This window comes from Lytechinus pictus, chromosome 1, assembly GCF_037042905.1.
Source record: "Lytechinus pictus isolate F3 Inbred chromosome 1, Lp3.0, whole genome shotgun sequence".
Taxonomy (NCBI): Eukaryota; Metazoa; Echinodermata; class Echinoidea; order Temnopleuroida; family Toxopneustidae; genus Lytechinus; species Lytechinus pictus.
Genome location: NC_087245.1, coordinates 6,657,180 through 6,683,427, shown reverse-complemented (window position 1 = coordinate 6,683,427; position 26,248 = coordinate 6,657,180). Strand labels below are relative to the sequence as shown.

Below are 26,248 nucleotides of genomic sequence, written 5' to 3'. Positions count from 1 at the left end.
GACGGTCAATCGGATCGGGGTCGCCCTAGCCACTAACCCGTCTCTGTAGTCTAGTGGTTAAGGCACCGGCGTTCAAAGCTGGGGGCCCGGGTTCGATTCCCGGCAGAGACATTTTTTCGGCATCACCAATTTTTCCAAAAGGGCAGATAGCTCTGGGGAACCTTGATTTAAGCTACGCCTACCATTGTTCTCTTGATCCATTCCTTTCACAAAATATTTAAATAAGAGTTGCCAAAGCTGTTGTACATGTATCATTTCACACACACATATATATATATATATATAATACAAATCTGCCTGCAGATAATGCTTTGGATTGTCATTTTTTATGACGATGAAATATGACATTCTATTTTTTTTTTCAATAACAAAATGAATATAACACTGTTTAAAGATAGTACTATATTTATTCGACAATGAATTAATGATAATGTTAATATTGTAATATACAATTTCAAAAAAAATGCATGAGCTCTAATCTTATTCCCTATATTCTTACACATAATTCTATATACACTGATATATATACTAAATTGATACGAGTTCGGACAATCATTCATTTATCATTCTATTTGAATTAATAAATTGATACGAGATTTGACAATCATTCATTTTCGTTGCCTTACACTAGCTCTATCTAAGGTAAACAAAATAATCTCAAGCACACAAGTACAAAATAAGATAACATGGAAGTTAAAAAGAAATTTAAAAAAAACGTAAGAAAGCAGAATGGGATTGGATAAAGGTGGGGTTTTTTCTCTGCTTTTCCATACATCAAATGTAAGACAAAGGTTCACTTTTCGAAGTTATGATCTTTATAATTGTACTTTTGATATCTTTTTTGTAATCTTATTACAATTCTGAATAAAAGCAAAAGCTTACAAAATTCAGGAGCTGAAAGGGGCACGATTATAATATGCCTCATATTGTTAAAGGGGAATCCAGCCTAGGCCATAAAATGTTGTGTTGGGAAGGGAAAAAATAAATTAAACAGAATGGTGAAAGTTTGAAAGAAATCGGACTAGCAATAAGAAAGTTATAGCTGCTTTAAAATTGAGATCACTAATACTATGTAGATTTCAAATTGGCAACTGGGTAAGTAAATTATGACAAGGGGCAAGGACAACTTTCCCATAGGCCATGTACTTTATTATCAGTGATTTGTGGTTTTCTCCTAAGTACCCATTCCCCTGGGGCAGTAATCTAAATATAATCCAGGTAGTATATTGTTTTATGTCCTCATGAAAGAAAATTATAATTTGAAATAAAACTTTTGGGAAAAATGACATTTTAGCCATGATATGTATTGGAGTACATGGAAGAGTAGTCCTTGCCTTACATCACTATGACATCCCATATGGGGCCAATTTGAAGTCTCCATGAGTATAGTGATTACCAATATTTACAACTTCTAAAAATTCACAACTTTCTTGTTGTTTGTCCAATATTGTTCAAAATTTCACCTATAAACTTGACTGATTTTTCTTTTCCTTATAAAAACAAGTTTTTATTTGGGTTGGATTCCCCTTTAAAACCCTTTACCCTCGTAGGCGGTATAGCCTTCCCACTATATGTATTTTTCTTTATTCCATTCTGCTACAAGTACTTTGCTAGAGCTATAATGATGCAATTTGTTCAGACACCAACAACTGTAATAGTAAAGAATACCACTGCATTGTACAGAAAGTAGGAGAGATAAACTTATATGTACTTGTAGTAGTAGTTTAACAGCCAGAAATGCTAGGTTTGTGAAGAGGTGCGATGTTATGTTATATATACATGCAATCATATATTTTACGTATATAAAGCCATTGAAAATATGTTATTTTGTTACACCCCGAGAGGGTGTCTATAGAGTTAATCAATCTTATCTCTCCTGTGTAGATACTTCAATGCTATAATACGCCAATAGTTTAATTTTATTTGATGAGAGGTAGTATAGGTGGCTGATCAAGAGGGTGGGGCCCCGGGCCCCTGTCCCTGATGTCAAGGAGGGTGATGGGTTGGAGTGACAAGCTTTCTCTTCATTTTCTTCTTTCATCTGTCAAATAATTTTTGGAGAAAAGTGTGTCGCTTCGATGGCCTCTCTTTCTGGATCCGCTGCTGAAAAGAATGTGTCGTTGCTGTCATGATTGTTGTTATTATTACATTTATAAAAGGACAGTGGCTTAGTTATGGCCACTGAAGGCACCATAATAATAATAATAATAATAATTAGCATTTATATAGCGCTTTATCAATGACTGTTCAAGGGGTTCACAATTATTATTACCCGGTCACTGGATTCATAGCATTCCAAGAAGCCTGTTAGGCGCGCGCAAACCTGGTATGTTGTGTGTAATTTGTGTTTGTGAAAAACTGCTATTAATTTCATCGGCATGCAAACAAATTTACTATGTTTACTGAGTATATTTAGTTACAGAATACAATCTATTTGCACTGTACAATGAAGAAGTCAGTTTATTTCATTGTGACCTCTAATCGATCCTTACAATAGTACAAGATCACATCTTTCGCATCATCTTCCTGTTACAGACAAACTTTGCAGTGGTATTTGTGGTGGAAAAATTGTGAACTGAAGTCTTTCAAGTAGCTAGTGATCTGACGTTGATCCTTTGTTGAATGTTTAGAGTGAAGAAGATTATCAAAAGCACACCTTTAATACGAAGTACACTCGTTAATTATTGTGATCAACAGGAGTCGCGGAACGGTTTCGAAAGTGGGTGGGGGTCGACAATGCTAGCGACACAATCAGATGGTCACTTTTACGTTTTGTTATATTGAAAAAAGGGTGGGGTTTAAGCTCCCATCCCCCCCCCCCCCCCAGATTCCGCTGCTCCTGGACCAGAGTTCGTATTCATCGATGATTTGTCGTGTATAATTTGTCGAGTTTGAAATTTAGAATATAAAGCTGTTTTTAAACATATCAATATTGTTCTAATGTTTTAATGCCAGTGTATTCTGACGAAGATCCTAATGCTTCCAATATTAAAAAAACCGACGTCAGCGGTATCTACAGGTGCTCAATACTTCAATGTGGGTGGTTAACAATTAATGTCCTTTTCAAAGTTTGCACCTTTGTTTTCTGTGCCGGAAACCTCATTGTCCTGCACTAAAGCTGGTCTGTAGCACACCATAGCAATGAGATACATACAGCAAGCTGCTGCTTTTAGAGCCAGTGCTATGACGGTCAGTCTCCAGGCTAAGCTTGCATTGTCGTAGATCCAGCAAGAACCACGTGTTCCACATACGTCCTGCCAGAGGATGCAGGCTTGGTCTATCACAGCACCAACTATGATAGGTCCTGGAACTGAACCTAGATAAGATAGAATGAAACAGAGAGATAATCTGCAGTAGGAATTAGTGATAAGCCCTCCCACTCAAACTTGGGGACAGAATGATAAACATACGTTTACACTGTTAGAAGCAAAGGAAATGGCTATCTTCTGGAGATTTAGGTTCACTTTCCTAGTTTTTTGTTGTTAATAGTTAGGATGTCTATTAATATATGAGGTTCGTCAATGGCGTTTTTGACGTTTTTTGGCGTTTTTGACGTTTCATATATACCCCAACGGCAATTCTAAAATAATCATTTAGAGGTATCCACACAATACAAGCACTGCTTATTAGTGGATCCCTACATTTTCTCAGAATTTTATATTATAATGTTTATGATATTTGCTTGTATATAATACTCTGTTTTGTTTTATTTTTACTTACACTGCAAAAACACCGGTGTTGATTTAACACCATACCGGAATCTATATATGTCCACACCAGAGAAGTATTGAAACAACACCAGTTTGGAATCAAACCGATGCTTTTTTAATACTAATTGGTGTTGTATAAACACCTATCTGGTGTTAGACCAAAACCAAACTGGTGTTGTTTAACACTTCTCTGGTGTGGACATATATAGATTCCAGACTGGTGTTCAATCAACACCGGAGTTTTTTCAGTGCATATATAAATATCATATATTGTACATGCCTCAATTTATTTTGTCTGTATAAGTTCATTGTAATTATTTCGACCACATTACTTTGTTCTATTGAAAATGAAATAAAGTAAATTGAATTGAATTGAATGCAGTGGCAAACAATAAAGCGCAATGCACATTATTATGAAGGGTGTCCATCATATCGTTCATTATCAGTACTGTTGTTGCAGTAATGGTTAGTGACCAGCACTATGCCAACAAAAACAAATTATTTCCAGTATAAAAGTGATCTGTGAATTACAGCTTTTTACAGCCACGTCAGTACTTTGTGCGCGTCGTGGTCTCTATTGGTTCCGACTCTCATCTCTCAAAAAGAGGGTAGTGGGTTCGAATCTTAGCCGTGGCGTGTTTTCCTTCAGCAAGAATTCCCCCCCACATTGTGCTGCACTCGACCCAGGTAAGGTGTATGGGTACCCAGAAGGATTTATTCCTTGAATTCACAGAGCAATGTTGATAAAACAGTCGCTACAGCCGGGGTATCAACAGTTGCACTTTGAATCCTCTGGCAAAAAAGCGCTATATAAATCCCACTTATATTACTGACAACATTCTGAGATTGCCGATGCCAGTGGTCGGTAGTCTGCAGACACAGACCCTGATTGGAACTTTGATCAACAAGTGTGCCTCCACGCAAAGACTAGCACATACAAAACTTGCTGTTCCAATACAATACCTTCACGAGAGAGCCTTCAGTACACAAGGCATGAGTAGGCTGCACATTCAGACCCTTAACTCGAACGAAGGGTTTGCCCAGCAGACTAAGTGGTCGGTGCCATAATCAACATCTTGACAGGGCTGGCATGGCCAGTTTCCGAATCAAACTTCATCTTTCATTCCGGGTAATGCTACTATGGCAACGGTAAGAGAATAAATATTTGTTAGTGCATATAGAGCTCTATGGTTAGTGCACTGCTCAATAGCTCCATGAAAGAATGCCCAGGTAGCACTTCTCAAGTAATAAACAAGGGCCGCGGAACGGTTTTCAAAGTGGGGGGGGGGGGCTGAGCCAAAAGTGGGGGGGGGGGGGCTGACCATGCTAAAAATCACAATCATATGGTCATTTTTACGTTTTTGTACACGGTTTTGGAAAAAAGTGGGGGGGGGGGGGCTGAAGCCCCCCAGCCCCCCGGTTCCGCGGCCCCTGATAAAGATTTATAAATTGCGCAGTGACTCATTGCATCGAAGACAATGTAATGAAAAGTTTTGTTCGGTAATTACTTATACCTTGGTCACCTTTGCTCTACGACGGCTGTACGGGAGTCGAAAACAGCCGTTTTATTAATTTTAATTCAAACCACCTATATGAAGTTGGACAAAAAATGTTAAAACGACTGTTAATTCGACTCGCCGTACGGCCGCCGTAGAGCAAATGTGACCAAGGTATTAGTTTTAAAAAATGATCATAAGATATCGTAAAGTATCCATTGCCGTTTTTATTTTAAGTCATTTTAGCTGAATTATTTTGTGATACGAATACTCCATCTCGTCATAGTGTAGATGCCTTTTGAAATTCCAGAAAACAATGAGGCTGTTCTCACTACGTTCCTAAAACTAGTTTACTGGGAACCGGTTCAGAAAGCCAGTTTGGAAGATCGCTTTGCTAGCGTTCTCACTTGATCACACGAAAGTGGTTTTCAAAATCACTTCACGTATAGCGCTCTTGTTGCTATGGAAACGGAAACGCTCTCAGTGGGGAGACACGTTTCGCGCGAAATTCGAAACCGCAGCATAGGCATTCTACACCTGTCGTGTGGAGTAGCGCGCTCAAAATGTGCGAAGATTGCTTCCAGAAGAACGGTTGTGTCCTCACTTACGCTAAAACCACTTTTCCGATGCGAAGCGATCTTGAAAACTACATCGCGAGGTGGTCTTCCAAACTGGTTTGGAAGAGCGCTTCCAAGAGCGCTTCGACCGTTCTCACTTAGCGTTAAACTAGTTTCCACTAAACTAGGAGGCTGTTCTCACTACGTTCCTAAAACTAGTTTACTGGGAACCGGTTCAGAAAGCCAGTTTGGAAGATCGCTTTGCTAGCGTTCTCACTTGATCACACGAAAGTGGTTTTCAAAATCACTTCACGTATAGCGCTCTTGTTGCTATGGAAACGCTCTCAGTGGGGAGACACGTTTCGCGCGAAATTCGAAACCGCAGCATAGGCATTCTACACCTGTCGTGTGGAGTAGCGCGCTCAAAATGTGCGAAGACCGCTTCCCGAAGAACGGTTGTGTCCTCACTTACGCTAAAACCACTTTTCCGATGCGAAGCGATCTTGAAAACTACATCGCGAGGTGGTCTTCCAAACTGGTTTGGAAGAGCGCTTCCAAGAGCGCTTCGACCGTTCTCACTTAGCGTTAAACTAGTTTCCACTAAACTAGTTTCCACTAAACTAGTTTAAGGAACTGAGTGAGAACAGCCTCTAGTTTCCACTAAACTAGTTTAAGGAACTGAGTGAGAACAGCCTCAATGAGGCTGTTCTCACTACGTTCCTAAAACTAGTTTACTGGAAACTAGTTTAGTGGAAACTAGTTTAACGCGTAGTGAGAACGGTCAAAGCGGTCTTGGAAGCGATCTTCTAAACCAGTTTGGAAAACCGCCTCGCGATGTAGATTTCAAGATCGCTTTGCCTCGTTAAAGTGGTTTTAGCGTAAGTGAGGACACAACCGTTCTTCGGGAAGCGATCTTCGCACATTTTGAGCGCGCTACTCCACACGACAGGTGGTAGAATGCCTATGCTGCGGTTTCGATTTTCGTGCGAAACGTGTCACCCCACTGATCGAGAGCGTTTCCATAGCAACAAGAGCGCTTTACGTGAAGTGATTTTGAAAACCACTTTCGTGTGATCAAGTGAGAACGCTAGCAAAGCGATCTTCCAAAGTGGTTTCCTGAATCGGTTTCCAGTAAACTAGTTTTAGAAAGCGTATATAATGAGAACGGCCTCATACAGATCTTGAGTGCATGTTCGGTTAGCAAAGTCTTTATTAGCCTCTTGTCGAGGCCCTGTCGGCTGCTTTCCGAGCGAACATGGCAAAGCAAGGGAGAGAGCGAAGCTCTGACCCGAATTTCACCGACTTTCTTTTGTTTTTTTATTGTTTTTACCAATTCACCGACCAAAAACTGGTCGGTGAAAATCATCCAATGAGAGCGCGAGCTGCTATGACGTCATATTAAATATTCATGAGCTCATCTTGAATGGCGACCCTTGGATTCTTGGCGAAGAGTGACGACGAAATATCAAAGAGCGCTGAATATGACTCTAAAATGCTGAATATTGACCGATTTAAGGATTTGCAAGTCGATGAAATTAACTCTGCACTGAAAGGACGAGATGTCTTTGTAAATCTACCCACAGGATATGGAAAAAATGTAATATTTCATGCGATTCCACCGGTCGATCCGGGGCGTCGATTATCGATCTCTGCTTGTGCAGTGCAGTGAGGGAAGCTGGGGTGGAGTTGCTGGGAGTTGACTCGAGTCTGACCAGCGGCTGAGCAGTATCTCCCGGGAAGTTTCGGGGCGGTGATGGGTCTGTTACGGCCAGTAGTAGTAGTAGTAGTAGTAGTAGTAGTAGTAGTAGTAGTAGTACCACTACTTGTAGCATTTTGCTGGTTATATCCCCTTTAGTGTCCCGCAATTAAATGAATCCCCTGCAGAATAATGGACTACTATACTATATAGTATTCCGAACCCAAAACGAAACAGCTCTGACATTTCATTGGTTAACTCGGTGACCGGTAATATCATGACTCATGTATATTCATTAGGAAGACGTTCCTCATGAATATATAATTCAGTTCAGATGTCAAGAGGCCCTGGCTCGCGCCAGGCCTAGCGAATTAGGGAATCCCTCGCTTCGCTCGGGAAGCAGCCGCCAGGGCCTCGACAAGAGGCTAAGTCTTTATGAGCAGGTCAAGAAACTGCAAAGCCCTTGGCACAGATAACGAGACTGATTTCATCCTGATTATCTGCGTGTCCTCCTCAGCTGAGGTCAGACCAAATTAAGTAAAACCTCCTTGGCCAGACTCTGTTTATGGCTTGCTGCTCGGGCCTCTTGTGTCAAGGGACTGTCCATCTATTACATAACGGTAAGGGTGGTCTCTCAATCGCGTGCGACCTCCCCGGCGACCTCGCCCAGCGATGGCAGATCTCTGTCGCGTGCGACCTTATCTGACCTCAAGCTGGTTATTGTTTAGCGCAAATGAAGGATGCATGTCGCTCGTCAACAGAGCGTGTCCTTGTTATTACATAACAAGACAGATGCTCATTCTGTGCATCAGAGCATCATCTCGCCCGGCGCGGACAGATCTCTGTCGAGTGCGATTGATCCGATCAACCACGACTATGGAGAGCCTTTCACGTCAACATCTGAAATGCATGCTTATTCAAAATATTTTCTAGATAATGTATATTTATACATTCATTGTTTTCTTGACCCGGGGGGGCCACTTCAATTCACGAGTGGATACCATGCGCGACCATGGGGTCTCGAAAAGCACCCTAAACACGTAATTTCCATATTCTGAAAATGCACCCCTTAACAAGTATGGGCGTCTAAAACCCTACCCTTAACAAGTATTGGAAATAAAACGATACTCTTGGCAAATATTTCCTGAAATGAACCCCTAAACAAGTACAGGAATGTTTTATTGTTACGGGTCCTTCGGTCTTCGTCTTACCTTATTTGGTTTAGTACGACCCCACCTTCTACACCTCGCGCAAATCGGACTCTAAACACGAAGTGTTGGGGCAAAAAGGACATCCTTTATTAAACATTTTAATTTTGTTTTATCATCCCCGCAAATTCGACCCTAAACAAGTAATTTTCCTAGCGAAATAGATACCCTTTTTTCATTATTTTTGTGTTTTTGACACCCTTATCACGTTACGTACGTAACGTGCCCTATCGTGAAAAAGACATCCTTTTTACGTGTTTTTTTGGTCGCGCATGGTATCCACTAGTCAATGTAAGTGGCCCCCCCGGGTTTCTTGACCATCAAGTGTGCTTCTCATTGTCCCCAAAGTACATTGTGCAAATTTCCTGTACGTATAGAAAATTATGACATTGATGGATGTCCATAAAGAGCTTGATCGGATCAATCGTAACTCTTTTTATTAAAGACGGGGCTCAGATCTGTTATTTTGTTTTGCAGAAGTCCAGGGTCTCGCTCTTCAACGGAATCTACAGCATCCTACTAGAACGACGGTCAGTCGCGTGCAGCCCACGACTGAACCTTAGCCGAGGATATATTTTGTTCTGGGGGGGGGGTAAGAAACTAGCTCAAGGATGCTTTGTTCCATGACATTTACATAAAGCTCTATGTAAAAGCTATTAATTCCGCAATAAAAGGGAGTCCTTCAGCACTATGCGAAATATGCATACTCAACAATTTTTGAATTCGGGTTAATGTGTTTGGATAAACGTATTTATTCCAAGACTTGTCCAGTCCTACCTAGTCCACGTTTTAGTAGTGAAGTAAGTCCAATAGCCATTGACCTCTGAGAATCAGGTACACATCTGTCAACAATAAAATAGGAAAGCAGAATAGTTCTATCAATAACCTGAGTGAAAAATTTGGCTCTCATTTTATTCAGATAACAAGAGTGAAAATGAAATAATAAATTTGTTGATTTCTGTAACCATGGTAACATCTAATTTTAAAGGGAGAATTTGAGCCATAATTCTAGCTTGTCTGCGACACATTAACTATGTTGGATAATTGCTCTACAAACCTGAGGATGACATTGAGCTCTGGAATCTGAGCGAAGAAGACTACGAAGACGAACGCGGCAGCGAGTACGGACCAGACATAGGGTTGATAGCTGCATGATGTCTGACACAACCCGGATTCCACAGTCTCCAATGGTCCTTCTAGACATGTACACTCTGTGTAGGTCTGTTGTAAATGAAACAGGGACAATAATTAGTATTTGTCAACTCAGAATACGCCTATCAAATGAGTAGCAGGTGTAGTTAAGTGAAAATGAGCTACACGAAAAGTGAATTAACTTAGAGAAACCAGATATTCGAGTATATGGATGTGATATTATTAATGTTTGATTCAGACTTATTGCGGCTAATAATTTCATTCAATGAAACATTTGACAAATCCAAAACTAATAATAGCACACAAATCAATTATACATTACGGTGCTGCTTTATGGAATAATTTATCACCTGACATTAAGTTATGCTCTACACTTTATTCATTCAAAGCTGTTTTGAAGAGAAATACTCTGTTAAAATTATAATACTTAAAATCTCTGTGTGTTTCGTACCAACCGATAATACACCCCCCCCCCCCCCAGCAACTGCACTCTCGCACACTTGCACTTTTTTTTTTACTTTGATCAACATTGTGATTATGACTTTCTCATTTGAAATGTTCTTTCCCTATCTACTTTTTTTGTAATATTCTTGCTATTTTGTGCAATAAAAGATAAGTCTCTCTCTTTTATTGCACTGTTTGTCTGGTTTTCCCTTCCCCTTTCCTTTCGAGGCCTTTATCAATTTCAAGCTCTAAGCTTAAGATGGAGGTCTCCCACATTTCAAAATGTATTATGTCGATATATGTATATATATATATATATATTTATATTCTGCTTTTGTTTTAATAATGAAAAAAAAAAATTAATCAGGTATAAATATATTCAATTAGATTGTTAGAACGTATGTGTGCATATGTTGTTCATTATGTCATTTGTTGTTATGCTGAGAAAAAAATGATTACACTTGTATATACTTTTGTTAATGGAATGTGGAAATAAATAAATCAAATAAAAAAAGGGCAAATAATAAACATATCAAGTAAAAAAGTTTGTACCCACCCAAATAAGAATGATTAAATGATAGGAAACGATGCTATAACATGTATAAGGTGATGTAGATTGGCCCAACAGGAAGTAATGACCAAGTAAAGAGCAAACGTATATGCTGAAATCAAGCTTGTGAAATAGGCCTATATTGTATATTCCAGTCCAAGTGTAGACCATCCACCTTTTACTTTTTACGTTATATCCTAATCACTTGACTTCTACAACTTTCAATCGTCACAGACCTTAACAAGTCGATATTATTTCTTTAAAAAAATACCCTTTTTCCATCTGTCATTGATATAAAGATAAATCAATTCCACCCTTCATCTGTATCATCACGTCTGTCTATCTAGCTCAACTGAGGTGTAAAATAGATCCTATATTGATTGATCATTTCAAAATAACACATTCGTGCACATTTTATGTTAGCAAGTATCGGAACTGTCCTTACCCCATTTCCAGAATTAACATCACATCCTGCATGGCAAGGTGTGAAATAGTTGATACCATTTCCACCACATACTGGGAGAAACTGTTCCACGGCACAGGAGCAGTCAGAATTGCACTCAGATGTCAAGTTTGTTCCGGTGTTTCTGTAATATAATAAACAGATATGCAAACTTTCATTGTTGAGAGGGATTTATAAGCATTAGCAGAATTGCTCATGATGATAGTTAGGAGGGTTGTGTTCATTGTATACCGAGCCATGTTCTCCCTTTAATCAAATTTATTGATATCAGCCAAGAATTGCACTTTGTTAACTACATAAAATATCAAGAATTCAAATATTTGTTAACTAACGATATCCATTAACGTCATTATTCTTTAACATTTTACAGACGCTTGCAACATAAAAAATAAGCCATCCTACTCCATTCCTTGAATCTTTCAATTTCCGTCTGTATAAATGTCGTGCCGCCAGGATCTTCTTGAACATGTTGAAAGCTAGCGTGGAAGCATGACTGGGTTCCTTCTTTCTTGAAGCATTTGCCCTGGTTGCATGTTGATAAAACTACAAGGTTGCATTATTGTTTATAAGTGTATACAAACTGGCACTTTATTAGGAAAAATGAAGTGTAATGTCAGTGCAAAGAAACACCCTCTCTACCCCCCCCCCTGCTCTCTCATTCTTCTATTCATTCTGTCTTCATCACCCCCGGCATCACCCCTTCCTCTCTACGGTCTCTGACACCCCAGACCATTGCTTCTAAAAAGGTACAATTAATGTGGAAATCACTAGATATTTACCCTATCGTGTTGGTATATGGCTCTGTAACACCAGCTAGATTCTGCTGGGGGCAATGCCAAAGAAAGATGAAAGTTAACAATCCTGAAATAAAGTTTGCTGCTGCTATGAGTTTGAGTAAGCCTCGGATCTTCAGATTGAAACGCCTGAGTACGAACCCAGCGGACAGGGAGCCGAAAAACCCTCCAAAGATACTCAGGACACCTACGGTAAAAAAAAAACAGATGAAGGTCATCAGACAAAAATAACTTTGAAATAGATATCAACATTCATAGTTTTTATGACCGGTAATCTGTATATTAGAAAATTGTAATTGTATACCGGGATAATCGTCATTATACTCACTTTATTACCGATTTCGTATTTGATTTTACCATTTTAAAAATTGTCTGTAAGAATGAAAGGATCAATGACTCAGTAAACATAATTTATCAACACTTTCTTCTTCTCTGTCTGCTTCTTCTTATTCTTAATTCCCTCTTGCATTATCCTCCTTGTTCTGCCTCTTCTTTTACCTCTTTATTTTTCTCCTCCTTCATCTCCATCTTCTTTCTTTCCTTCAACCCCCCCTTTTTCTTTTTTTAAATATTTTTTTCCTCATCTTGCTTCAAAGTTCCCTCGGGATCTCCACTTCTAAAATTCTATAGTACGCTAAATATATAGTTACACAGACCTGTCACTATCGTAGCAAATCCAGCTGACAAAGAGAACTGATTCTCGAAGACCTTTGGCAGGAAAGCATTGAACCCATTAATGAGGAGGGCATCAGCTACCCCTCCCAAACACGTGAACACAAAGGTAGGGTTGGTCAACAGGTAGCGAAGCGCCCTCAAAAGGTCTGACGGTCGCTCTCCAAAACCGGCTCGTGTTGTTATGTCCAAACCGGAATTGGCATGAGCTTCGACAGATTTCTCTGCCCGGATCCTAGCAGTAGCTGTGTGGAATTATTTTCATTGATGAAAAATAAGTTTAAATATATATATATAAAGATAAGCCTACGTTTTCTATGCTTGGAACTCTTATTCTTCTTCTTCTTCTCCTTTTTCTTCTTCTTCTTCTTCTTCATTTTCCTTTATTTCTTTTCTCTTGCGCTTACAATGGCAAGGTTGCGGGTGCGGATCCTAATATAGGCAAGAACTTAATAAAAAAAAATGTTTATACTTTTTCATAAAAACTCAGTCGAGACCTTTAACAAAATAGGGCCTGTACAATCAAAAGTCTTGAGACCTTTACAGACTAAAAAGAATAAAAAGGCGTCGTGTCGGTGCAAGAGCGTCCTAAACACCAAACTCTTTCGAGCACCGCATGCGCGCAAAAACACCCTTAGCACCACGCATGTGCAATGCGTAAAGGCGTTTCTGCACCGATGCGGTGTGCGAAAATGTGTTGCTGAGAGCGTCCTTGTACAGACACACGGATTTGTGGTACGGAAAGATAATAAGGACGGAAAGATAATAAGGCCGAAAAGTCGTAGGAAATCAATAAAATATTAGGTTATGTTAAAGTGGCCTTTGGTTTTTTCTTTTTTACCAAACTTATATTGTATTATATTCATCATCATCATCAGTAAAACATTAATAGCATTGAAAGGTTGATATATATACTTGGAAACTCTTTTGGGAAGAGACTGAAGGGTATAATCAAGAGGATTATGATGCAACCAACTATGATGAATCCTAGCCACCAAGCTCCTATCCAACCTGGATCAGACGGTGATAACATTACACTGTAAAATATGGATAGAAAAGGAGCGGGGGGGGGGGGTGCAGCAGACAGAGAGACAGAAACGGGGAGAGGGGGAGATGAGAAGACATGTTAACGATTTGGAAGAGCCGAATTTAGGCAATGATCAACCGACCAGATGTAACATTTCGCGATTATTTTCGAAATCAAATACCATTATATATATATATATATATTATTCATATCATCAACGAGCTCTGTACAATAAAGACTTCACCTGGTGATTATTATTGTATGACATTTAGATACCCATATTGCAGCTAACATTGAGCTGATCCACCTCGGAACCCGATAGCAAGTTAGTGTTCACCCGCAATCCCCTATATATATATATATATATTTATAATCGTGAGAGGCAGGGACCTATACATTGCGACGATGTTTTTGAGTATATATTTGAGAGGATGCTATAAATACAGCGAGCTTGTGATTAAACTTGATGAACTGAACCCCGGCTACGTCTCATTGCTTATTCTCGCTGTATTTATAACATCCTCTCAAATCTTTTTTTTTTTTACCTAGGCGCACCGGAGTAAATTTTTGATGGGGATGGAGCTAACAACCTATAGGGAGGGATCATCTTTCAAGTTTGAGGGGAGGTGCTCATGTCACAAAATTTTCGGCGGCAACTAGAGCCGTTGCACATTTTTCCGAATTGTGAGATATGCGTAACATTTCTTTTCTCGAAGAAACTCGGCGCCCGGCGCCCCTGGAATTTCACCAATACACAAGTACTGTTTGTTCTCCATCCCACCATGGCCCTTGCAATCGGGGATGATGGGGTGTGCGTGTATTAAGGCAGCACCCCTAGGTATTCTGGAAGGTGCGTAAAAATTGAAAATTGTAACCAAAATGACCTGCATTTTTTTGAAACTTTTTTTTTCTGCTTTAAAAATTTCTCGTGACCAATTTGACCTCCATTTTGAAGTGAAATTCTTTTCTTTCCTTTTTTTTTGGCTTTTTAAATTTACATCAGCACTCCTATAGTGAACAAAAAAAAATCGTTCCAAGGGCCCTGCATCCCATTTTCGTTTTTAATTTTAAGTTAGAATACGAATACTTACCCCTCAGGAATGGTTATCTCTGTGAAAATGTCTAAAAATGAACCGGATAAGATGAATCCTAGACCAGGTCCAAGAACAATACATGCGTAAAACGTCCCTGCAAGAAATCAAAATAACATAGCTTTCGTTAAACTGATTGATATTTTGGTTAATATAAAAAAAAGGAGAAAATACAATTTTTAATAGAGTATAGTACAAGGTAACCTTTCACTAATTCAATGATCTCTTTTCATCATTTTTTTGGCAGGGTAGGGGCCGTGGAAACGTTTTAAAGTGGACAGACCATGCAACAAATACAATGGTAATTTTTTACGTTTTCTTTACATTTTAAACAGTAATTCCTCTCAGCCTCCTCGGTTCTGCGGCCCCACCGTGGCTCCTGTGGGTGATGAGACGGTGGTTTTTACCCGGATCTGTAACATTGGCTTGAGGATATTTCTTTATACCCCCAACCCCCCCTCTCTCTCTCTCTCTCTCTCTCTCTTTCTTACATCGTATTTACCGAAGTAAGGTCCATACGCCTTGCTCGATATAGATTCGTCCATAGCAGTAAGACCCAACGAGTACAGAGGCAGGGATCCTATTCCGGCAACCACCTGTGCTGCACAGAACAGGTAGATATAGTTTGATAGGTTCGATTCCGAACCACCACTCGACGAACATGCGTCATCCTCTCCACTTCCATCGCGGTTACACACCCCACTACTAGAGGATCCATTATTACCACTGCTGATAGCATCCACATAGGAGTAAGGTGGAGTTGTAAAATGGGGTAGAGCGTAGAGAATACCGGATACACCAATCAGAACACAGCCAACGCCCACCCATCGGATCTTATGACCACGCCCTCCTACGTACACTACAAAGAGCACGAAGATGATGTTGGTAAAATCGTAAACGCTGACGAGAATACCCGTGCTCTGACTGGAAAGGAGAAAGCGACGTTCTATCGATGTGATAGAGCTGGGGGTAAAACCGTTTACTATCATACCCTGGATACAAAAATAATAAGTTGGTAGGGAGTAGAACGGGAGAGAGGGGGGGGGGGGGTAAACAAAAGAGAAAGTGAGACTCACATTAGAATAATTATCGTTTAAAAATAAGATCATTGGGTGTAGTTATAAGATCATTGGGTGTAGTTATAAAGTTGATCTGTTTATTTCCCGACATCCAGATGGCTTTCTTCTAATAGGTCTACACTACCATATAGATAATTGTTTTTTTAAGTGATACTAATCATGATGATAATTATAATATATAAGAGTCGGCCTAATAATGAAATGAGGGCATGGGTAATGTTAAGTTTTAATAATAATAAATAATAATATGTCCATTTATATAGCGCAGTTACTATGTGCATATACTCAACTGCATGCGCTTTGATACTTTGTTTCATATTATTACCCCGGCTGTAGCTGAGCCGCCATATTAATTGGCGCTAAAGCGTTCAAGGAAAAATCCTACCGGGTACCCATGCATTCACCTCACCTGGGTCGAGTGCAGCACAATGTGGATAAATTTCTTTCCGAAGGAAATTACGCCATGGCTGGGATTCGAACCCACGACCCTCTATTTCAAAGTCTGGAGACTAATCCACTGGGCCACAACGCTCTACTTATTTAATGGCATACTAAAGTAGACGATAAGTCGGTAACAAAATGCAGTGAACGGGGTATCCAGCCTCCATTGATAATTCAAATAATAAAGAAATAAAAAGGTATTGGTTGAATCTCATAAATACAATTTAAAACCATATGAAAGATCAATATAGCGTGGGGGGGACTCGTGGGAGTTCAGAATTCTGACTATATAACACAAGGGGAAGCTAATTGTGCTAAAGCTAATTGTGCTAACGCCAAGTGCTAAACCTTTAAACCAATCTGACAATACTGTATTTGTATTTTTCAACAAATTGCATTTGGCATAAAGTTAAAGTTCCAATAACTAAAATGATCGTGTTACAAGTAAGGCATATTACTAATTATACTAAAATCAGAGATCTGCTTTGCTACAATTCTTGTCACGCTTGAGGCCGGAGTCGTAGCAGCCGAAGATGACGTCATTACGATTTGGAATCGAGTATGCTTTTATACAGCATGTGCATATGAGGCTCGAAATAGACGGACTTTGACAATCGGATCGCAAAAGATCACGCAGTATACGACGGGCTTTAGGTTGCAATGTCATGAATAATAAAACTTCTAAAGAAAGACTGTTTTGTGGTGGTAAAACATGTTTTATTGGTATATGTGCAATGAATGTTTGTTTGCCTTGGCGCATTATTACATTGCGGTTAGCACAAAGGGGTACGTGATCTAAAAGGTCAACGAGGAACAAACATATGCATGTGAGAAATCTGGATATGACTATGTTGAGGGGGATAAATGGACATATGATTTGAAATGAACATAATAAGATAATAATACTGAATTTATAAGCAGATCTTCAACTTAGTATGCAAATGAGTATAGGGTACAGCATCTCAAATTGTTATATAAAACATATAATGTCAAACATACTTGGAGAATGGTTGCGAAGCAAAGAGAAACTAGAAGAAAAGGTGGCTTTCTTAGGTGCTGTAACCACCCAGGTCGACAACTAAACCATCCACAATCAAGATCAGGTGAAACATCATCAACCACGACTCCGTTCACGCTATCGTACCCGTCACGTGGTGCAGCATTGATCTCAGAGAGCTGGATAGGTGAAGAGGCCGTCTTTGACGTCGATGAAGGAAGAGGATCGGATGATTTACCTCGTTCGATGTCGAGTTCATCCTGCTCAGATAAAGCTACCTGTGAGGTGTGTCCATGGTGAAACACGTCACCTGACATCGTTTGACCAGCACGTCGAGTGAACGAACAGGTGGACGATGCTTACTTTATTCACTGAAATACAAATTGATTAATAAATCATAAGTAAAATGCATGAGATAAGGTAAAATAAAAAAAATGATAAAATCTCTCTTTTTTCACGCCCATGGCAGTATCACTGAAAGACATTAAAGGGATGGTCCGGGCTGAAAGTATTTATAGCTTAATGAATAGAGTAGAATTCACTGAGCAAAATGCCAAAAATTTCATCAAAATCGGATAACAAATAACAAAGTTATTGAATTTTAAAGTTTAGCAATATTTGGGGAAAACAGTCGTCATGAATATTCATTAGGTGGGCTGATGATGTTACATCTCCACTTGTTCTTTTGTATTTTATTATATGGAATGAGGTTTATTCAAATTGTTTCCTCCAAGAAGTAGAAAAATTGGAATGACAACTGATATTTATTTATTGATGCAACTTATTTCATTATAAGGGAGACATATTATTCACACAAGTATGAAATAATGAAAAAAATATGATTTTATGTAATAACACAAGAAAACGGAAAGTGGAGATGTGACATCATCAGCCCACCTAATGAATATTCATGACGACTGTTTTCACAAAATATTGCAAAACTTTAAACTTCAATAACTTTATTATTTGTTATCCGATTTTGATGAAATTTTCGGCATTTTGCTCAGTGAATTCTACTATGTATTAAGATATAAATATTTTCAGCCCGGACCATCCCTTGAAGGACCTTCAGGTCTTGTATCACTCATTGCCATCACACTTGTCTTAATGTAATGTGGTTTGGGAATTTGCTCGTAAAACTAGTTTAAATCGTTCATATATCTTACACAAGCAGGCTATTCGTATAATTACTCACCCTGAATATTTGCCTTATACCACACCCTTATTAACCCCCCCCCCCAAAATAAACTACCAATTCATAAAATGTTTCAGTATAATATTGCTATTTTTTATTTATCGCTGTTACAATATTCTTCCCAAAGCATTTGAGTCGTTCTTTTTACTTCGTAAAGATGTACATACCTACAATACTCATAATAAAGATAAATGTCATCCACCTTTATTGTTTTTACTATATAATAATTTGTACGAATTAATATGTACTATTGATATAATGCAAGGAGCATTGCTTGTATTGTTTTTGTTTTCTTACTATATGAGTATCTCCGAGTGACAAGCAGTTTAGCTTCTGGTGACTCCCCCACATCGTGTAATATTATTGATTGTTATAACATGTTTTATAATTTGTTTTTATGTGGAAATGAATATATAAATAAATAATAATTACAATAATAATGATACCCAATATTTATAACGCGCTTTTCGGGGAGGTAGCTATGGAAAATTAAGTTTTTAGTCGTTCAGCTTTAATTTGTTTAGACCGTCATCCACTGTTTGATGTCAAGTATGCATTACTGTAGTTTATCAAGGGTATTTTCAAGGTCTCCTGCAGTTTTATAGGGTCAAAAGATATATATAACTGAGTATCATCTGCGTAGAGATGATAACTACATAATAGCGTAATGTCTTGCTATGTCATCCACCAGAAGTAACCTATACAGGACCAATAGCCGAGCCTTGTGGTAGTTCCAAAGTTAGAAATTTGGTGTTTGGATAGTTTCCCCGATATTTCAGCTTGAGAGGACGTACCACTTAGTTTATGACATATGACCAGGTCAAAACAATGGATCTCACCCCAATTCTGCGGGACAAGTGTGATATCGAAGTATTATGATCTACAGTATCAATGCTGCATATAGGTCCAAAAGGACCATCAATACCATCAATGTTGTTGTAAAGCTTATGGCAACATTTACTATCTATATTTTTTTCTTCAAAATTTCGGGGGGCCAACTCACTGGGGGCAACCCCCGTGCCCCCCCCCCCCCCTGGTGCCGCCACTGGTCTGGGGCGGAGCCTCCGGAACCTCGTGATATTTTTAAACATCGCAGATGGCCACTTTTTTTATCAAATCGCGGGTACATACACAACACATATAAATCAACGTAGTTGCGGATGAGGCAGCACAACATAGAAAATGTGGAAACATTTAAAGCAAGCCAGAAAAAAATTTGCCTTTTAAAACGATTTTGAAACTAAATTCTAATTTAGCCAAAGTAAACATTAAAATGTATTTTACGGTAAATCTAGCCAGCGTAAAGCCCCTCGAAAAGCTTTACTTACTTTAAGACATAATATAGGGGGATATAACTAGCCCTTGGCTAAGCATTTTTTGTCCAGTGATTGCGACCATTATTGCATAAAAGTTAGTAAGCTTATAATAGACGCCATCTACCTTTCTTCCCGTTCTTTATATTTTCAATCCTCGGCAGCAAGTTCGTGATATTAAGTTCTTTATTTTCTTGTCCCTTTTCTTCAAATTCTGATTTTCTAATTTAGCTTTTGGCTCTACCTTTAATTATTTCCCGTTTCTTTCAGTTGCCTCTTTCTTCCATTATTTTTTTCCGCCATTCTTGCCCGTACCATTGAGTCATATATTTTGATTTCATATATCCCTCTCTTGCTAATCATGCTAATGCTAATGTATTAGTATTTCAGGATATTTTGTACTTCCTCACATGTTCTTCTCTCCTTCCTTTTCCCGCTTTCTTTCCATTTCCCCTTTTTTTCCCTTTCTTTTCATTTTTCCCTTCCCCTTTTCCCTTTTTTCCATTTCCTCTTTGTCTTTCTTTCTTTCCTTTTCTCTCTTTTTCCCTGTTCTCTTTTCCCGTTTTTTATTTTCCCGGTGAAATCCGCCAGGGGGCAGCTTGCCGGCCCCCTGCCTGTTACGCCACTGCTGGGAAAGATCCAAATGTGCCTGAAATGTTCAGGCCTATCTCCCGACTCTGACATCGTTACAAGCTACTTGAGCATCTAATCTGGAACAAAAGATGGTCCCATTACAGAACAACACCCTATTCCTAAACAGGCAAATTTTTGCCTTGGGAAATACTTTACAAGCGATGTTCATTTCACTGCAGATGGTTTCGAAGGTAACTAACCAACGGGTTTAGATAATTTTGCATCTGACACTGTGGTCAACTCATATAACTGATTTACACGTTGAAGACATTCATCTGACCAAACTCATCAGACTTCTACCAGAAAACCGACATTTCTTTATGGAGCTCAAGTACAGAAAGACAAGCAGGTGAAGAATTCAAAATAATTGACTCTCTCAAGGTAGTGTTCTTGCTCCAGTGTTCTTCAAACTCCATCAAGAACAAGTTAGGTTAGCTTGTTTCATCCCCGCAATCCACATTTTTGGAGGAAACTCAAAACATGATTCTTCGAGCACTGTTACCACGCAATTTATCTTGGTGTTACCATTGATCAGCCAATTGTCATTTACGCAACACATTAAGAGTGAAGGCCGGGAAAGTGAGGATCTATAATAACCTCCGGAACTGACCAACTGCTCCTGGGGCGGTATTCTGAAAACAGAATGTAAAATACGTTTCCTAGATTTTAGTTTTTCCAACATAGAATTGATAAACGCAACATCTTCTGTTAAACTTCTGGCAGAGTCACCATATATGACTAAGTGGCTAAGTGTCAATTATGGGAAGAGAAAGTGCAGTGTCAACCAGCATCATGGTAGGATACATCTCCCTTCTAAAGAGCAACTACCCCAGGTTACAATCTAGATAGGGAAATATGAAAGTCTCCCAAAGTGGGGAAAAACATAGATGATGACAAAGAGTATTTGTGAGAATTGAAGGTTTTGACCTTTGACATCTGAGGGCCTTCAAAGGTCAATGACCTCAAGATATAAGAATATCGATATTTGGCATCATTGGTTCATAAAAACAAGGCTATTTTATACTACTACTACTACTAATAATAATAATAATAATAAAGGTATATTTACCCATGGTAGCCACTTCAGTTCCGAAAACTGTTCTCCCAGCGGGCCCTGCTATTATTACCCGGCTAAGCTAGGCTACCTATTCGGTGCACACAGCTTTTGAGGAATTACTTCCTGCCGGTACCCGTTTACCTCACCTGGGTCGAGTGCAGCACACTGTGGATGAATTCCTTGCTGAAGGAAATTACGCCACGGCTGGGATTTGAACCCACGACCCTCTGTTTCAAAGTCCGGAGACTAATTCACTGGGCCACGACGCTCCACATAGATGATGACAGAGAGTATTTGTGAGAATTAATTACAGTGTAATTAATTTTCAACAGATCATTTGGGTAAAGATCACAGATCTCAACATTTTTTACTGCTGAGAAAAGTGAAAGGTTAATTACCGCACAATATCGATCAGTTAATCATTAACCAGTGATGCCAAGCTTCAATATTTAAACATTTTAATGTCAAAAGTCAAAGCCTGCTACACTTTATATCAATTCTCTTTGGAATGTTCAGCGAACATTCGACAATTTTTCAACAAAATAAACATGCTAATCAGGAACTATCGATGCAAAATATCAATATTCTGATATTTAGAAGTCGTTGGCCTTAAGGTCATTCATTGACCTGTAGAGGTTAGCAGAGGTCAAGTCTGACTAACATCCTAACTTTAAAATGAAGTCGATGGTAATATTTAAATAACACTGGTGAAAGCTTAATGCTATAATCATGATATCTGAAAGTGTAATGGTGAGATCAGTCTTTGTACTACTAACTAATAATCATAAAGATTCTCACGATGGCAGCCATTTTTATTGTTATGATTAGACCAGTGTTTGTACTATTACCAATAATCATGTACACTTCTCAGGCCTTTTTGGATTTATGTAAATTAGACATCTTTCAACCTCTTGCATTTTTCTGGACTATATATGTCATTTTGTGGACTTCATGGAAATACACTGAATTGTATTGCAATTTTTACACGGGAGTCCTGTTTATCACTAGCCTGTGATGTTGAGTGTCAATATCCTGAAATTTTAAGGTCATTGACCTTTGCTAGGTCTCCAGTGTCAAAAATCAAAATTTATCATACACAAAAGTCCATCTAGAATACCAGGATACCTCAAAATCAATATTAAATGTGTGGGGTTTTTTTTCATTATAACCATATTTATGAACTAATGATGCAAAACATCAATGTTCTGATATTCCAATGTCTCTTTGGAATGTTCAGCGAACATTCGACAATTTTTCAACAAAATAAACATGCTAATCAGGAACTATCGATGCAAAATATCAATATTCTGATATTTAGAAGTCGTTGGCCTTAAGGTCATTCATTGACCTGTAGAGGTTAGCAGAGGTCAAGTCTGACTAACATCCTAACTTTAAAATGAAGTCGATGGTAATATTTAAATAACACTGGTGAAAGCTTAATGCTATAATCATGATATCTGAAAGTGTAATGGTGAGATCAGTCTTTGTACTACTAACTAATAATCATAAAGATTCTCACGATGGCAGCCATTTTTATTGTTATGATTAGACCAGTGTTTGTACTATTACCAATAATCATGTACACTTCTCAGGCCTTTTTGGATTTATGTAAATTAGACATCTTTCAACCTCTTGCATTTTTCTGGACTATATATGTCATTTTGTGGACTTCATGGAAATACACTGAATTGTATTGCAATTTTTACACGGGAGTCCTGTTTATCACTAACCTGTGATGTTGAGTGTCAATATCCTGAAATTTTAAGGTCATTGACCTTTGCTAGGTCTCCAGTGTCAAAAATCAAAATTTATCATACACAAAAGTCCATCTAGAATACCAGGATACCTCAAAATCAATATTAAATGTGTGGGGTTTTTTTTCATTATAACCATATTTATGAACTAATGATGCAAAACATCAATGTTCTGATATTCCAATGTCGTTGACATTTAAGATCATTGACCTCTAGAGGTCAACAGAGGTCACGTCTGACTAACATCCCAATATTAAAATGATGCCTAAAGATATAACACTGCTGAAAGTTTAATGCTTTAATCATAATTTCTGGAATTTCTGGATCAGATCAGTCTGTGCACTACTACCAATAATCATGAAAATTCTCGTGATGGTAGCCTTTTTGGATTTATGCAAATTAGACGTCTTTCCACTACTGGCCGGGATTTCTCTTGACTTTTAGTATGTCATTTTGGGAACTTCAAGGAAATGCACTGCGGTAACATATATATATATATATATTGCAATTAGTTTGCGGTTGACCCCCAAAATCAGTTATTTTTCCTGGAATAACAGGAAATCTGCATAAATCACGAGTTCAACCGATGGTTTTAAAAACAACCTTTGTGATTTAGGGCCTATATCATTCTTAACATTAACAAGAGCGGAATTATACACATGGTTTGGGCTTGTATGACTGGAATGGATCGAGTACGCTGTTGGATTCCATAATAATTATCATGCTGGATTACTTGATTACAAACAACCTTTCCAATGAGCTTACACCAACAAAGGATAAATTTGAAATGGGTCTATAGCTTTTTAGCTAATTTTTATCTACAAGTGGATATTTTCAAAGATGTTTTGATGATATCAATATGAGCCCCTGCAGGAAAAAACGCCCGTAGTTAGTGAAACTATAGACTATAAAAGCTGACAACATAGAAACCTAAAAACCCTAATGGAAGTGAGATGATGCTCATCAGTATAGCATCAACATTAAACTATTGAACTAACACATTGATATATCGTCCTTTTCTCCCTATTTCATTCATTCATTATTGTGTTTATCACTGTAAAAAAAAACATAGATGCAGTTGCCTTTCTTTTTAAATCTTCTTTGATCTTCTTTTTTTTCTATTTTCGAGTGACATCAACATTTACAAATATAGCAATCAAATTACTTAAGAATTATATACTGACAAATATAAACTTCATACGCAACAAAGCACGAGTATAATCATAGAACAAAGAATCTTATAAACATGTATAAACCAAAAGTTTAATGAATATAACTGATCTTTTCCAACTCCCCTTTTAATAAAATATTAAGAAAATATAATTACGAAAGAAAATAAAAGGGGAAAAGGAAACGAAAACCAGTTTAAGGTCTATAGTGTGCTTGTCGGCAAAATTCAAGGTCTTAACCCCCTACCCTAAAAAATAATAATAATAAAATAAAAACATCCGTGCGACGCCCCTAAATGTTATATAACGCAATGTTTGTCTTAAACGTAAAATGCATACATTGACAGACTTGACTGACATCTCGGAGTCAACTAATGAATGAATCAACCCGCCACGAGTAAAAAATCAAATATACCCCCGGAATATGAATAAATATGATGGAGTGAGAATGTACTTTGAACTATATTCTCGGTCAATGCTGGTTTCACGCCGTAAAACATTTTCCATAGACTCGTGTGTTAAAATAGCACTGTTAAAAAAATCATAGATTAGTAGGATGAAATTCGAGGGTAATTGGATAGGATATCTGGCATTCCATATCTGACCAGAAAAGGATATCTCATATTAAACATAAATCGGCATTTATGAAGACAGCTCATGACCTGACCAAATTCATCATCTGGAACTGTAAAATAGCCCCAGAAGAACTGGTATTCTTCTGCAAGTTATAAAGTTACGAAAGACAAGTGATATTTTTTCATCATTTTTTGGAAAATGAAGTTCAGTATAGTTGCCCGTCTGAGAATCAGTGTTATGGCCAATCATATTCATACACTAAGCTTATGTCAATCAGCTGTATCAAGAACTTCTTGGGAATGAGTCAGGTCAAATTAATAACTTTTTTTTTGGCCTTCCTGTTGTTATTCGGCTCGTGACACATGCTATGATGAATACAAAAATCACAAATAAGGTTCCCAAATAGCGTTTCATTTGCTATTGCTTACCTGATGCAGTTTAATCCGGTTTTACACACTTCGAAGCAAACCTAATAAAAATCATGAAGGTGTTTCAGATCTGTGAAGTAACATCAATTTCATTAGGAGAGATCTACCTCTCCTGAATAGTCACATATGACACGTAAAACACCAAATAACGAATATATACCTAGTTCATTCATTCCTATATCTGTATACATGTATAGACACGGTAGAGTTTGTGCATTTACGATTCGTGTGCTTGCATGCACATAGGTGCAAAAGATTGGGCATACAACCATTCGTATGATTGTGATTGTGAAAAAGAACTCAATTGTTCTTATTCAATGGAGAACACCAAAGAGCTTTAAAAACCAACCAACCGTGAAAATCTACCACTGATCAGTGCGATCTTTGCCACGGTCGCCATTACTCGGTTGATGGGAATCTGTGGCAAAAACTGAAGATGCGCCCCCAAAACTAGAGGTAGAAACTCGCAGGGTGTCAAGCTCGGATGACTTTAACAAGGGATATTATGCTAGATTTCTTGACAATATTAGTACAGGGTTGCATAGGCGGATGCAGGGGGCCGAGGGGCCGCCCCCCTCCCCATTGGCGGAGCAAAAAAAAAGAAGACTAGAGCCATTCTGGAAAAACAGGCCTAGATTAACTTTTAGAAGCATTTTGGGGTAGAAGCTGGAAACCGGACTATTTCACACAATTCAAATATGCTGAATCTGATTAGACCGGTCCCCAAGCTGATTTCTCATGTTTTG

General features: G+C 38.4%; 1 protein-coding gene across 2 annotated transcripts; it reads right to left on the bottom strand.

Annotated features, from left to right (window-relative positions):
- Nucleotides 1–387: 387 nt before the first annotated feature.
- Nucleotides 388–25,799, bottom strand: LOC129256495 (solute carrier organic anion transporter family member 4A1-like). Of its 2 annotated transcripts, XR_010296553.1 has the most exons (13): nt 25,503–25,799; nt 17,380–17,748; nt 15,363–15,852; nt 14,861–14,957; nt 13,658–13,779; nt 12,727–12,987; nt 12,056–12,257; nt 11,259–11,400; nt 9,725–9,888; nt 9,445–9,509; nt 3,077–3,316; nt 1,536–2,100; nt 388–946 (listed from the first exon to the last, which is right to left on the bottom strand). XR_010296553.1 is itself a non-coding variant. In XM_064113554.1 (12 exons), exons 2-12 carry the CDS (start codon nt 17,692–17,694, stop codon nt 2,045–2,047), a joined length of 2,154 nt encoding a protein of 717 aa, XP_063969624.1. In that variant the 5' UTR covers nt 17,695–17,748; nt 25,503–25,792; the 3' UTR covers nt 388–2,044. The 2 variants fall into 2 exon arrangements, 1 of the variants encoding a protein (XP_063969624.1); XM_064113554.1 differs by having other exon boundaries at nt 388–2,100; nt 25,503–25,792.
- Between the last annotated feature and the right edge of the window lie 449 nt (nt 25,800–26,248).

Bases quoted from the DNA above. Each gene is read 5' to 3' on its own strand.
- LOC129256495 (XM_064113554.1), bottom strand. From the start codon at position 17,694: ATGTCAGGTGACGTGTTTCACCATGGACACACCTCACAGGTAGCTTTA. The intron at 15,853-17,379 runs GTATGTTTGACA...TTTTGTATCCAG, and splicing joins GCTTCGCAACCATTCTCCAA to GGTATGATAGTAAACGGTTT. The intron at 14,958-15,362 runs GTAAATACGATG...GATTTCTTGCAG, and splicing joins GGCGTATGGACCTTACTTCG to GGACGTTTTACGCATGTATT.